General features: G+C 41.8%; 2 protein-coding genes across 4 annotated transcripts; one reads left to right on the top strand and one right to left on the bottom strand.

Moving 5' to 3' along the window:
• Positions 1-2,871: 2,871 nt before the first annotated feature.
• si:ch211-113e8.11 (uncharacterized) lies at positions 2,872-14,201 on the bottom strand. Of its 3 annotated transcripts, none has more exons than XR_008360975.1 (3): positions 14,027-14,201; positions 11,689-13,696; positions 2,872-3,151 (listed from the first exon to the last, which is right to left on the bottom strand). XR_008360975.1 is itself a non-coding variant. In XM_053501718.1 (2 exons), the coding sequence occupies exons 1-2, from the start codon at positions 14,098-14,100 to the stop codon at positions 13,054-13,056; spliced, it is 717 nt and encodes a 238-aa protein (XP_053357693.1). In that variant the 5' UTR covers positions 14,101-14,201; the 3' UTR covers positions 11,678-13,053. The 3 variants fall into 3 exon arrangements, 1 of the variants encoding a protein (XP_053357693.1); XR_008360976.1 differs by lacking the exon at positions 2,872-3,151 and having other exon boundaries at positions 11,678-11,761; positions 11,871-13,696; XM_053501718.1 differs by lacking the exon at positions 2,872-3,151 and having other exon boundaries at positions 11,678-13,696.
• zfp91 (ZFP91 zinc finger protein, atypical E3 ubiquitin ligase) lies at positions 4,051-11,675 on the top strand. Its single transcript, XM_053501717.1, has 12 exons — positions 4,051-4,789; positions 6,182-6,216; positions 6,314-6,421; positions 6,552-6,585; positions 7,015-7,122; positions 7,207-7,293; positions 7,375-7,530; positions 7,953-8,003; positions 8,086-8,164; positions 8,612-8,726; positions 9,112-9,211; positions 9,836-11,675. The coding sequence occupies exons 1-12, from the start codon at positions 4,386-4,388 to the stop codon at positions 10,614-10,616; spliced, it is 2,058 nt and encodes a 685-aa protein (XP_053357692.1). The 5' UTR covers positions 4,051-4,385; the 3' UTR covers positions 10,617-11,675.
• Positions 14,202-14,910: the final 709 nt, after the last annotated feature.

The following is a 14,910-nucleotide window of genomic DNA, read 5'->3' as shown; positions in this document are numbered from 1 at the left end:
ATTTAACCTGACAGTCAACCTTTAGTGTGACATTATTGTCTTGTTGGTGAAAGGTATAGAATATCATGTATGCTAATCTCTAAGTGAGTTTTAATGATGTCTGGGTTTTTGTGGGGAATCCCTAATGTCTGTCCACACACATTTATGTATTGTTTCTTTAGCTAATGTTTAACATTGTTCATACATTTTTTCCACCAAGCTCTTTGTATACACTTTTTATATATGATAAGGTAATCCATGTTTTTGTTCGTATTTGGTGAATGACTGATAAATGTACTGTATATGCAAATGAATAAAATACTACAGGAGAATTTATAGAAAACACTACCACTGATGTCATAACTTTAGTTGATTTAAAGTGACCGTTTTATTTTTTAAGACACTAAATGCACATGACATGAAATCTGCAGATTTTAAAAATTCATGACACAGAAACTTGATCTATACATGCATTCGATTACAGTAGTTAAAGATACAATTTAGCTAAAGATAAAAAAGAAACAATCCTGGGTACTCTCAAGCGACTTTCAGGCTCTACGTTCAGTTTGATTTGATTTGTAAAGCGCTTTTAACATTGGATATTTGTGGACTGTTTTGTTAAAAATAAAATGTGTGTACTATAATGTGTGTAACATGTAAGACTGTCATGCTGTTCTGATAAATGAGACACTACATATGGAAGACCAAACACCGCTGAATTTTTATATTTGATCAATGTTTTTCTTGAAACTATTTGTGACTGGGGTTTAAATAAAAAAATAATGGATAAAGAATGTTTATTGTGTCTACATTTGTACTTTTAACAGATAAAACAGACATTTAGAAATAAATAATAGTGGTGAATATCCATTGTTAAGTAAGGTTAAATGTTTTCATCCTGATAATTATTATTTTTCTATAAGTGCCTTTTTTACTATTTCACCAGCAATTTACCAAACATTACAAGGGTGTAATTACAGGGACGGGTAAAAAAACAAAGGGTGTTCAAGTCAAACTAGGACTTTTGGTTGTGCAAAATAACCGAATACAGAATAAAAACTCCATTTCTCATTAAGTGGGACCGATGATCGGACTGTCTGCTGCCATCAGGCAAGGAAAACTCCATAGATGGGATAACCTGGTCATTCAGTACTTTTGGGTCATCAGCTGACTTCATTAAATTGCCACAAAATATTACTGAGGCTAAATCCTTTCCCCCTCAGAGGCAAGCACACCCAGAAGCAATGTATTATAGCTAATCTTTCTACCTGCATGTTTTTTGGGAGGTGGGAGGAGAACCCGAAGGAAACCTGATTATCATCAATTCATCAAAAATGAATTAAAAAATCTTGATTACACCTGGTCAACATTCTACAAAGCAATCTTATTATTATTATTATTAATATTAATACCAGGAGGACTAATGGTCTAAGGAAGAATAACTTCAATGTTTTATAATTAGTTTAATAAGTTTTGACCTTTTCTTTTGCCAGTTACTGTATATAAGAAAACATTTTACAAAATGTGTGTCACTAACACCAAGTCACGATGGTCACCTATATGAAGGTGATGTTTAAAGTTTTAAGGTTTCTACAACAATGTCTACAACATTAAGGTTTAAATGCTTATTTTGCATGGTAGTTGTTTAGATGTACAATGCCAAAAAAATTATAATGCAAAAATGTTCTTACACAATCCATTTTTATTCCTAAGAAAACCACTTAAACATACATATAAAACATTATTCACAAACATCTGAGAAGGACTTAAAGGATGGCTAAATATTCTAATAGCAATAGTTCAGGACTGATATTTCCACAAACAGTTTTGTTCCTAAGCCTCCAATATCGCAAGTGGACTATATATTAACTCAAACACAACTCCTGTTATAGTGAACATCCAGCCTCCTAACACACAGTATGACTGCAGATCAATCCCTACTATCTGTTATGACCCACATTAGTCTGGTTCCTCTTAAGGTTTCATCCTATTGCCATCTCGGATAGTTTTTTTTCTTGCCATTGTCACCCTTGGCTTGCTCATCAGGGACAATCTGATAATTAGGATTTATATATACAGTATATATTCAAAGTTTCAATGCAGATAATCTATTCCAGCCACTTAAAAATATTAACAATTTCCAACACTATAATCATCCTGCACATGACAACACTCAAAACATTTAGAAAAGACATGTAAATGAAATAAATAAACATTAAACCTCACTTAACCTTATCTTATGTATGTATCCTCTTAGCCCCCTGCTGCTTTAAAAAAAGAAACTAAGAAGTGGTTCCCTTCCCCTTTTTTGCTAACATTCTTGGGACCCATGGTGCTATGTCTTTACTATCCACTTTACTACCACAAATCTTGCGTTTGGCTTTCTATTGACGCAAAAGGTTTTGAATGGCTTCCAAATGTATTTTATAGAATTATACAATAGTTCGGTTTACAGAAAAGATTATTTAAACATCAGCGGAGTCAGAAGCTGGTTATCCCCTGGGCCTGTTGGGATCTGTTGAGAAGAACACACCTCTCATATATGTAGGTGAGGTGTGAAGTCATTAAAGTGTTAATAATGTATTAATAGCTACACCCTACTCATACATGCAACTAACAAAAGAACTGAACGCCAACTAAGTTGAAGTTGTAAAAACTTGTTTGCGTCAGTGAATAGCCAAGCAAAGAGTTTATGAATTTTATGATTTATTTTTCAATAACAACATTACCTTTGTCACGCGTTTTATAGCTACGTGATTTTCCCATGCAGTTTTTTTTGTAATAGCTATATAATTGAAAGAAAGGATTCCGTACATTGATCAAAACTCAGTTTAATTTCAATTATATATTTACATTTAATACATTGGAGGACCCGAATGTCGCAGAAAATGTTCTGTCTGTATGTCCGTATGTCTGTTTAGCCAAATTTGTCACAGCATCATGCAAAACTGTCTGGACAGAATTTAATGAAACTTTGCCAGTACTTCTGGCCCAAAGTTAAACCTGCATGCTAAATAAAATCAAAATGTTGAGTAGACGTGAAGTTATGAGCAGTTATTTGCCACACGTTTTGACAGTGTACTGCACATGCATCAAACTTTGAGCGTGTCTTAAATCAACCGCTGGACAGAATTTAATAAACCTTTTGCATTCCTTGGATATCGTCCTTAACCTGCAACATAAGTGAAATCACAATGTTAAGTAAAAGCGATGTTAAGTACAGTTATGCAAGATTTAATAAACCACTTTTTTTTTAAAAAGCTACTAATAAACACCTGCACCAATAGATATTAATTAGAAAACGTAAACTGAATATTTTACTGGGATTGGGTATAATTTTCACCACTGAAGTGTTATAAGTGAATTTTAGCACGCTGGAGTCGTTTGAAAACAAAACTTAATCTTTATCCAATCTACTCTTTTAGTTTCTCATCTGTGATTCACTCTCTGATTAACGAACAGGGAGTGTTTTTGGCGGACGATGGAAGAAGTACAATTTACTGTTAACAAGGCATAAAACACAACCTTTCAAAATTTTTATTTCTTTGTATTAATAAGTTACGCAGAGAGTTCAGCCATACAGAACAACATGTACTTGGGCTTCTTGTTGTTGGTCTTTCGGCTGCTCTCGTCAAGGGGTTGCCACAGCGGAATATCCAGTCCGCACAACAACTTGGCACAGGTTTTTATGCCGGATGGCCTTCCTGACGCAACCCTCCCATTTATCCGGGCTTGGGACCGGCACTGCGTCCAGTGCTTCAACCTGAAATAATGATAAAATCACTTATTACAATAAAGCTGAAGCTTTAGCTGTCAATGACGGGTACTTCAGCTGAGTGCTTATATTTTTGAGTGGTCGGAAGGGATTTTCTCTGCATTTACATTCTTTCGGATCCATATCACAATATGAATTTTCGCCCCAGAACAAATTAAATTCGCGTGCCAAGGTTCCGCTGTACATGCGTGTCTGTCCGGCTGTGGACGCACGATTTCACGCACCGCGGCTTTAATGTAAACGCGGATCCATGCCGTCGGGTGTCGCTCGTGAGCATCCGCCGCTCCGCGCGCGCTTAAAGGAGACGCAACAAAGCCAAGATGAGGTCCGCGGCTCCTGGTTCTCGCCTACAGCCCGGTTTACTATCGCTTTAAGAACGTACTAATACCGTGTCTGCTTCTTTAAAAGATGCTTTTTGCAGAGTTCTAACTAAAGTTTCTGGAAATATACAATAGAAAGCGCGAGAGGAATCCGGGCGCGAGGAGGACGCGGTGCAATATGTTTGTGTGCACGAGCAAGGCCTTAATCGAGCAAAGTGTTTTCTGGTTTTTTATACCATATTTATGATTTCATGTCCTGTCGGATTAATTACAGCTATTAACCTGAGTGCAGTTCGGTTTTTTTTCGGGGGATGATGGAAGTGCAGCGTGTGGAGAAAAACGAGAAGCGCGAGAAAGATGAAGCAGAGGAGGCCGCGCGCACATCCCCGGACTCGAGTGTGACCCGCACGCCGCGCAGGGCGCTCCGGGGCCGGGGTGCGACTCGAGCGAACTCCGCCGCTCCGCCTCCTGCTTCATCCCCGGACGCGAACGGAACCCAGAGCGCACCGGGATCCGGCCGGGTGCTGCGCGACCGCTCCACGCGATCCGTGCCTGTGTGGAGGAGGAGAGACCTGGGAGCCGAGCAGGAGGAGGAAGAGGAGGAGGAGGATGAAGAGGGGGAAGAGGAGGAGGAAGCGGAAACTCGACGACGGAGGAGAGCAGCGTGTCCGCGGCGCAGGAGGAACGCAGAGGCGGCCAGAGACAGCAAAGCTCAGTACGGCAGTGCAGGCGACACACACACACACATCTGAGAAACAGGATGGAGAGTGATGCTCAAGGTGCTTCTAGAAGTTTAGGGAGGCAGGAACCTGCCCCTGGTTCAGATAAGCCCCTTATTCCACCTCCCTGCCCCTCAGCCGGGGGCAAATCAGTGTGCAGGGGGCTGTTCAGAAGGGATGGCTTTCCCAGATCGCACACGTGTGTGTGTTTGTTTAAGATGTGTTTGGCTTATCTGATCAGTTTTTTCTCCCAATTAATGTATACTACTTCTTTAATGGCTGAATAACAAAATTATGCTTAAAGTATTTATTTAGTTAAAAACTATCTATCCAACGTGTCAAATCTCCTCAAAATAAATGCCTTAAAATTAGACAAAGAAAATAAATGTCAAAGTATGTCAATTCTTTAAACTGGAAATTTTTTTTCAGCTGCTTGCACAATATTTATGACATTTAGTTGTAATTGATTTACTTTTATTACAAAACAATTTGGTGAACATTTTGTTTAAACTCCACGTATCAACAACATTTATCTAACTATAAATATAATTATGAGGGCAAAAGTAATGGCACCCTGTAAAAGGAGGAAGAAAAAAGTCTTGGGAAGTGTGTGTGTGTGCGCGCTAGAAAGATGATGCGCTGCAGTGGATGAGCTGCGTTATTGAAAGTTTTAATTAACCCGTGGTTGGTTTAGGAGACGCACTCTTTCACCCTCAAGTCGTTTTTCGGATCCCTTTGTAAGTGTTGAGTTTTGTGGATGTGGTTAGATGTAAATTATCAAGATGGACGCATGAGTCTGAGGAACATTTCCTGTAGGAAGACTTTGTTTTGGCCTTTGAAAATAAAGCTGTAATAAAGAAATAAAGCTTTAAGAAAGGACATGACAATGATTCCAGTGAAGAAAATAAGTGTCTAACATGTACAGCTCATATCCTTGTCACAAACTGCTGTGATTTAATTTTTGTTATTATTAAATGCTTATTATATAGCTATAGGGTTTAGATTATATTAGGAGGTAGTGTGCTTTCATCTTCTGATAAGATGCAAGACTTAAGTGCGGTTTTTTTTTTTTTGTTTTTTTTAGATGAGGAAATGCAGACGCGTGCCCTTATTTAGTGTTTTCTCCTTCAATGGAAATATAAATGTGGGTTAAGTACAAGTGTGAATCACAGTAATGTTTTATTTAGCAATCATGACTAGGCGTACAAGGCTGATGATGCTCAGTTACTTTGATTACACTCAAGGACCCTTTCAGAGTGTGTGAATTGGTTCCGTCCACTGTATTACAGCAGGAGACACTTACAAGGTCATTCAGGTGTGTCTGAGTGTGACAAAGACCATCTGTGAAAAATGATTTTAGCCTGCTCATTGTTTTCTCTATCTCTTAGGTGTGGAGACAGTAAGGACACATCAGGCACTCGAGGTAACTCTGAAGGAAAACCAGTGTGAACTCATGTTGGTTTAAACTTTATTAAATTGTAAGCATGCTGAGACTCCTTTTCCCTTTTCCTTGGAAGCAGCAGGGAGCAGGCGAGCGCAGAGCCGCAGCAGAACATCGTCGTCTCGGGGAGCTCGGGCATCAGCGAGGGTCGTGTGTAAAAGCGAACCGGAGACAGAGACCACTTGTGGTACGAGCAGTGTCACGTAATTGGCACACCTTTCTGTGGGGGACTCGGAGGGGTGCCGATACTTTGTGCAATATGAGCATAAGTGTGTTTTAAAATGTAATTCTGATTTGTGATTGTCTCATTGCTACAGCAGAGGAAAATAAATCGGCTGAGAAAAAGATAAGGTACATCTTTATGCTTGTTAGTCGTGAACTTTCTCTCTGTCTGTGAATGAGTCTGCTCTCATTCTCTATCGACCCCCCCTTTCTCCGTTTCCTTCTCTTGCACTTTCTCTCTCTCTCTCTCTCACTATTACTTGGCCTGTCTCTCATTTGTCTCTCCTTCTCCATCCCTCTCTTCCCTGCACTTGCTCTCCTATTTGCTATTGCTCTTCTTTTCTCAGTCTCTCCCCTTCTTTTTAGCTTAGTCTCACATTTCTCTCCATTTCTCTCTGCCTTCTTGTCTCCCTCTCAGTTTCCAGTCTTATTTTCTGTTTCTTTCCTTCAAAGAACAGCAACTGTTCAAACTGTTTTGTGCTCATAAATTTTAAATACTAGACATGATGTCATCATTCTGTGATCGAGTTTGATGTCGTTTCTTCTGTTTTTTCCCAGCACTGAGAAGAAGAGTGAGGTAAAGAAGATTGAGGTGCTGCAAGGAGAGAAGGAGCCTCCCTTCACAGACGACCCAAAAGACCAGACGTATGAGCCTCATGCGCAGAGGTACGCCGCTACACAAAACATCGTACCCATCTCACACACAGGTGCACACACACACAATGCATACTCAGCATGCCTATTTTTCAGCGAGGACAACGAGGGTGTCAGCAGTGATGAGGACGTACCCTTTAAGGATGACCTCAATGACCAGAGCTACGACCCCAAATCTGGGAGGTATGTGTCTGTGTGTGTGTCATGATCAGAAAGGTGTGTACTCTTAAATAATATTAATCCACATCACTGATGTTCGTGCAGGGAGACTCAGAAGCCGAGACGCAGAGCGCCTTCACGGGCGAGAGAAAAGAAGGAAAAAGCGGGAGAGAAAGACAAAGAGACGGAGGTGAAGACTGAAGGAGTGGAGACGACGGACGTGAAGCAGGAGGCTGCAGAGGGAGCCGAGCCACCCAGGAAGTGAGACCCATTTTAGTGGTGATTTACAGAATGCCCTGCATTGCTCTGGCTAGCGTGTCAGACTGTGTGTGTGTAAATAAACATGGATCAGAGATTCTGTCAAACAAAGTTGTTATGGTGACCAGTTAATGTCTCCTTCGTACATCTGTTCCGCTCTCTGTTAAACGCGCATCTTAGCAGCTTGCAGCGTTCCTCTACAAGTAGCTTGCAGTAGCATGTTTCTACCAGAGAGGGCGGCGTTACATACTGACAAAATCCCTTAGCTTGAACGAAAGAACCAAAACAGTGCTGTGATTCTGTACGGTTTGATGGGATAGCTACAGCGATCTGATGTGGTCGGGTAATATGATAATGCTAAGTCAGTCTTTATCTTCTCATTTTTGTGCTTTTATTATAATGTGTTTAATGCTCTGATCCTGTAGGAGAGGTCGCCGAAGAAAAGACGACAAAAGCCCTCGCCTTCCCAAGAGAAGGTAAAAATATTTGAAGGATCGAGAGGAGTGTAATCACAGACTGAGTGACTGACATGATGAATTCAAACCTGTGTGTGTGTAGGAAGAAGCCCCCGGTGCAGTATGTGCGCTGTGAGATGGAGGGATGTGGAACAGTTCTTGCTCATCCACGCTACCTTCAGGTGTGTGAGAGAACTGAGAGGCTTCTTACAAAACATTTACTCTTGTCCCCTCTCTGTCACTCTTTCTTGCTTTCTCACTGTCTTTCTCAACCCTCTGTCTTTCTCTTTCGCGCACACTTTTCCTGTCCTTTCTCTCATCTCCCATATTCTTACCCTCTCTTGCATTTCCTGTCTGTCTTGTTCTTTGTCGCTATTTCTCTCACATGCGCACACTTTCTTGTCCTCTCTTGCACTCTGTCTCTTTCCCATACTCTCACACTCTCATGCACTTGCTCGTTCTCACCCCCCCCACAAACCATCACACAGACTGCTTCAGCCGTCCCTCTTGCTCGCGCTCTCTCTCTCCCCTCTGCACTCAGTCTCTTTCCCATACTCACCCTCTTTGTCTCTCATTCTTCTTCTTTCTCTTTCCCATTGTCTCTTACATTGTACCTTTCTCTCTTTTAGCATCACATTAAATATCAGCACTTAATGAAGAAGAAGTATGTGTGTCCTCACCCGTCCTGCGGTCGTCTGTTCCGCCTTCAGAAACAGTTACTGCGCCACGCCAAACACCACACAGGTACAAAACTATCAACCAATAACAAACCTGGAAAACCCTTTCTGTTGTTTTTATGACTACAATTAGCATAGCAGCATTTGCTTGCTAGCTGAGGGGCAGGGCAAATTTACACCATCACCATGAGCAACATTGTAGGCACATCCAGTGTGTTAAATCATTATTATTTGTAAAAATCTGGAGAATAAATTAATATCACAGCTTTGATTTGTGTATCAGTCACGAACTTCGCATATAAAACTCCACAGCATGTGGAAAGAGGACGTTTGAGATTTCAGTAAATTCACAGTGGTTACATGCAGGCATTAAGAGTATCGCTGAGCAGGAAGTGAAGAAGAGAACATGGATTAAAATTTTAAAGATTGTGTGCCTTTTTTTTTGTGTGTAGATCAGAGGGACTACATCTGTGAGTTCTGCGCACGTGCATTCAAGAGTTCTCACAACCTCGCTGTTCACCGCATGATACACACTGGAGAGAAACCACTGCAGTGAGTCTCACACACACATACTCAGTATCTATGTAGCTGTAGTACTCGTTGTATTTAGGATCATACTAAAAACACAACTACACAGATTAAATATTCAAATGAATATTAGTGAATCTTCATTACAAATACGATGTGTTTCCTGTATGAGTCGTATACAATTCATTAGTGCAGGTCAAATGAGTTCTGCCTGACAATGTGTTTGAATGATAAGTGAGTTTTTCGCCACAAATGAATCTTGTATAAATAAGAATGTGTCAGTGACATTCCAATGTCGAATGAACTATTTTTGTATTAAGAGCATATGTTTTATAAAATGTCATTATTTGTGGATAAAAAAAATATATATATATCACAAACGAGTTAAAAATGAATCAAAAGTTACCTGTTTATAAATTAGAAGTGAGCTGGGGGTAAATTAAATGGCAGGTCTGTATAATTCAGATCATGTGTGTCGTACAGAGAAAGACCAATGAAGAGTAAATGCATTGAGATGTCACATGTCAAATTGAATCACACTTAACCGCGATAAAGGCTACAGGAAATTATCACGCTTGTGTATATTACTGATATTGGCAGCGATGTCGTTTTAACTGTGCGTCTCATGCCACTCTCTCCGTACTGCAGATGTGAGATATGCGGTTTTACCTGTCGCCAGAAAGCGTCTCTGAACTGGCACATGAAGAAGCACGACGCTGACGCTTCCTACCAGTTCTCCTGCGCCATCTGCGGCAAGAAGTTTGAGAAGAAGGACAGCGTGGTGGCTCACAAGGCCAAGAGTCACCCGGAGGTCCTGATCGCAGAGGCTCTCGCTGCGAACGCCGGCGCCCTGGTCGGCACACCGGCTCCAACCACCACTCAGGTGACGCCAGTGGGCGTCAGCCCCGTCATGCTGCTGGACCAGGAGCAGTCGCTGCACACCATGCAGGTGCCCGTCTCTCTCACAATGCCCTCTACGGACGAGGTGAAACGTGAAACAGAAGGGGGCGGAGTCTCTGCGGCAAACCCGGCTTCTTCTAGTCAGACGCTGCATTTTCTCTCCGCCCCCGTGTCCCAGCAACAGCTCTCGGTTCAGGCTACTCCACAAATCGTTCACATGACCTTCACCACGCTCTCACAGCAGCTCCCCCTACTCTCCGTCACACATCAGCTGCCCCCGAGTACGAGCTCCGCCCCTTCCGTCTCACTCCTCCCGCAGATCACTTCTGTAGCTTTCACCGCAGAACCTACACCTCCTCATCCTCCTCCTCCAACATCTCCTCCACCTCAGGGTGACAGGAAAGAGGGTGGGGCATTGTGGGATGGTGGAACTGAGAACGTGGGTGGGGTTTGGGAAGCGGGCGGGGCCGGAGAAGTGCAGGTTGTCACGGACAGTTCGGACGGGACGATCCAACACAGAATGATGTAGGAAAGAAAGACGGAATCGCAGAGGAAGGATGTGGATGCTAGTTTTGGAATTACACAACGGAGATTCCCGGCTGTTTCTATGGCAACCAAACAATAGACATGTGGATACGCTGAAAGTATGATAGCTAAGAGATAGCTAAAAGATGTGGGCTATAAATATAAATTACACCAAACTATTAATAATCATCCAGTGCAAGGAAAGCTGGGAAACCCGAGTCTCACTGCCTCTGACTGTTGCGACATGAAATGCTGAGTCTGAGACGTTAAGTGTGTTGCCATAATTCCAACTAACGCTGTTGCTCCTCATTCTCCTCTATAGGACTTTTGATCTATTGTGTGTTCATACTGAAGTGTGCTAGGTTTGTAGATGTGTGTGTCTCACAATGTTGTCTTGATGGTTGTTTATTGTTTTTGTTTTTTTGGTACGTGCACACTAAGTCTTTTTGTTATGTTTAATTTTCCATGTGTCTGTCAGAGTTTCATGCATTATATTTTAGGATCCTTTGATTAATTTTTATTCTTCCTTCCTGTCTGTTTTTAAGTGACTCTCTGAAGACTGCTTATAATAACCTTATAACGGGCCACTAATAGACATTAAATGTTTGTTTAATTGTACACCGTGGGGGTGGGGGGTATTTATTAAATCCACAGGTTTCTCTTTAGCCGGGTTGGCTAAACTGCTAGCTAGAAGCTTTCCTTAGTTGTAACCAGCATTAGCCTTTAGTTCCTCGTCGATGGAGCGAAGCGCGGAATCCTAGAAGATAGAACAGGCTTGACCTTTTGGACTTTGTAGTTTGAAAGTTTTTTTTTCTACAATACTATTTTCATCCTTGCAGAACTGAACAGCAATCCAGTACTGAAGGTCACACGGCGCTGAGACTGTTTAAATTTCAAATCGTTTTATGTGATGTAGCAAAAAAAGATTTCACGTTTTATAAACCTCTCAGACTCACTAATCATATCCAAAACATGTCTGCACTCCTCTAACTGTGTGTGTGTGTGTAAACAGGAAGTAAATATCATGCTTCTGTACATCCTGCTAATAAACACTGAAGAACAACAGGGTGTCTTACATTTATTATTTCTCCTGGTGTAATTGCTTTTCCAGTCCCAGAAAGCACTCCGTCTCCGCTTTAACCTCAGAGACTGAGAGACAAATTAAATACATCTTAAACTAATTGACAGGTGTAATATTCACCAGAACACAAGCAGTGTGGTGATATTTAATGATCTGTTTCTTTAGTTGAGCATGCACCAGTGTTTAATCACATGACTGCCATGGCCTATCTCACAAGCTACGTCCTGTGTTGAGGTGATGCGACAGTTGATCTGGGACACTAGCTGAAGTTTTCTTCAGGTCATGGCCTCATCCGAGCTGCTGAACTTTTATAGCACATAACATAAAAAAAAAACAAAAACATTTTACACACATGATACAACAGAGAAGAAATCAATAAGGGAATGATAAAGGCTTGCATATGTGGGCTGTGACTGTTCTTTTTGTAGGGAGAGTGAAGGTGTAAAGCTTGCAGTGTAAATTATTGAATAAGCTTCGCAAGATAGATTTCATGAACCAGTTTCAGTCACAGTTACACATCAGAAACTTCAACTGGTTAAAAAAATGGCTAAGAGTCATTTAGGAGCTGAAAGAGTCGAGTCTTTATTGCTGAGACTAGTCAAATGATCTGACTCACTAAAAAAATTTCTCCTGAAAAATCTGAATCTTTCCATCAGTCTTAGTGAAGGGGGTGTGGCCTCTGTGTCTGTCTATTTAAAGGGGCGTGGTATCTGCATGTCAGTCTTAGTAAAGGAGTTGTGGCCTGTCAGTCTCAGTGGGGATGTGTGGCCTCAGTGACAGAGACGCAGCCTATGTCACTCTCAATAAAGGGAGCATGGCCAGCCACATTAGTCCTAATGAAGTCTCAGTGAAGGAGGCGTGGTGTCTGTGCGTCAGTCTCAGTGAACGAGGTGTGGCCTTTGTGTGTCAGTCTTGCTGAAGGAGGCATAGCCTCACTGTTAGTCTTAAAGGCAGCGTAGCCTAAGTGTGTCAGTCGCAGTAAAGGAGGCGTAGCGTCTGCAAAGGAGTCTGTGATTGGTGTCAATCTCAGTAAAGGAGGCATGGCCTAAGTGTGTCAGTCTCATCAAAGAGGTGTGGCCTCGGTGAATGAGGCATGGAATATATGTGTCTGTCCCAGTATAAGAGGTGTGCCCTCTATGCCATTCTCAGTTAAGGAACCGTCCACATCAGTCTTAGTGAAGAAGGCGTGGCTTCTCTGTGTCAGTCCCAGTGAAGAAATCAACTTGTATCTAGAATTTTCTGCTACAAACACCCTGGATGAAACTGCAATCCTTCACACAGGACCTCACACATCAGAGCACATCTGAGGCAACTAATTTGACCACACACACTTAGAGATCTTAATTCTCACACCCTGTTTTCATGTAAGTGTGTGTGAGGCGTTGTCCCTCTGGATGGCATACTGCTTTAGTGCCCTTTTGGGAGGGATGAGACTATCGCTCACACCCACTCGGTGCTTTTTCCTCCTGCTCTGATTCCCCTCCTCATCTTCTCTGTCCCTCCCTACAGCCAGCTCATTGCAGTCTACTGTGTGTGCAGCAGCATTATTCACATCCGAGTCCGAAACAGGGGGTTCTGCTTCATTGCGCTGCAGGTCGCTGTCGTGAGCAAACTTGCAACGGATCCCAAAACGGCAGCGTCCGTTCTTCCTGTAGGCCACACACACCCTCTTCCCACCAATGTGTGTAGGCTTGGCTTGGGATGTGAGTGGGACGTGTTTCTGGAGTGCGCTGAGTTTCTGATCTGTTTGTTCCTTAAAGCGATTTGCAAAGACACTGCTCCCAGCTAGAACACCGAACCCTCCCAGAGCAGGGGAAGGCAGTTTATTAGAAGGAGAAGCGACTGTGGGAGGAACCGGGAGCTCTGAGCGTAACTGGACACTCGCTGGAGATGGTTCCTGCTCCTCATCTCGCTCTGACTCTGAACTAGACTCACTGGACGCCGATCCAGATTCCACCAGGAAATTGTGTGATTTCTTCTGTTTGAACTCATTCTCCTCATTCCTGCACAGAAACATTTAAATCATTATGATTGTCGACTGAGGTTTAGCACCGTGAAAGATGAGTGTCTCACTGATGCAGTTTGATAGATAGATAGATAGATAGATCCATGTAGGGGGCGTGGCCTAATGCATGAAGGCGGAAATGTACTTGTACTGTTAAACGTACTTCTTTTTACAATATATTTCACAGTTTAGTCGTGTTTGTGTTCTAAAATTATAAACCATCTCGATTCTTACATTATTTTAGGCATATACCGTGCACCATGATAAACTTATAGCTTTGATTCTTGAGCTAATTATTAGCCTGTATATGATATGATCCTGTACTCACGCTGCCGCTCCGCTCTGAGTTTCCTCTTCCTCCTCTGACTCAGAGGACACTCCGTATCCCACCAGCGAGTTCATCACCTTTGTTTATCTTTGAATTTATTTTTAATATTTAGACATAAATATTTGTATCATGTCTGTCTGTCTGGTTTTTTTTTTTGGTCCGTTAACTTCCTGTTTATGCGGAAGTCCGTTTTTCTTCGGTTTCACTCTGCAATGTTGCCGCCGCGTGCACAATACTGCCATCGTGAGGCTAGTAGTGAAATCACACCGATTAGACGCCTCCTTAATACTGATTTTATTTTTTATTTCTTTATACTTTATTTAACGACTTTTCAAAAATCCTTATTTATGTCAATTATCATCATACAGAGTTTGAGTTTACATATAGGATGGAATATACCAATAATTTGGAAACGTTTAAGATTTCTTACAAACACACATGGCAGCACGGAGCCTTAGCGATTAGCACTGTCCAGGGCCCAGGTTTCGATTACAACCTCAGGGTGTGTGTACATGGAGTTTGCATATTCTCCCCATGATTGTTGGGTTTTCTACAAGTGCCCTGGTTTCCTCCCACAGGTTAATTGGCGTTCCTTAATTGCCTATAGTGTGCACATGTGTGTGCACGCGTGTGAATGGTGACCAGCAGTCCTACCACAGTTGTAAAATGTATTTTTTATATTATATTTACTAAGATGCCTGTTTAATGCATGTTTGTGAAAACTGTGAAGTTCACTGTTGAAGTCATTGATCCTCTAGCACGCATATTTCATTGTCTGAAGCAGCAGAAACTGAAGAACAAGTTGTTTAACCTGGCCTGTGAAAAAATGTGTGTTTTGGAACTTTTCCCAGCTAAAATATTATGCAAGGGAAGCTCCTGCAGGA

Source organism: Clarias gariepinus, chromosome 8, assembly GCF_024256425.1.
Source record: "Clarias gariepinus isolate MV-2021 ecotype Netherlands chromosome 8, CGAR_prim_01v2, whole genome shotgun sequence".
Classification (NCBI taxonomy): domain Eukaryota; kingdom Metazoa; phylum Chordata; class Actinopteri; order Siluriformes; family Clariidae; genus Clarias; species Clarias gariepinus.
Note: the sequence above shows the minus strand (reverse complement) of the source record. Positions and strands in the feature narration are given on the sequence as shown.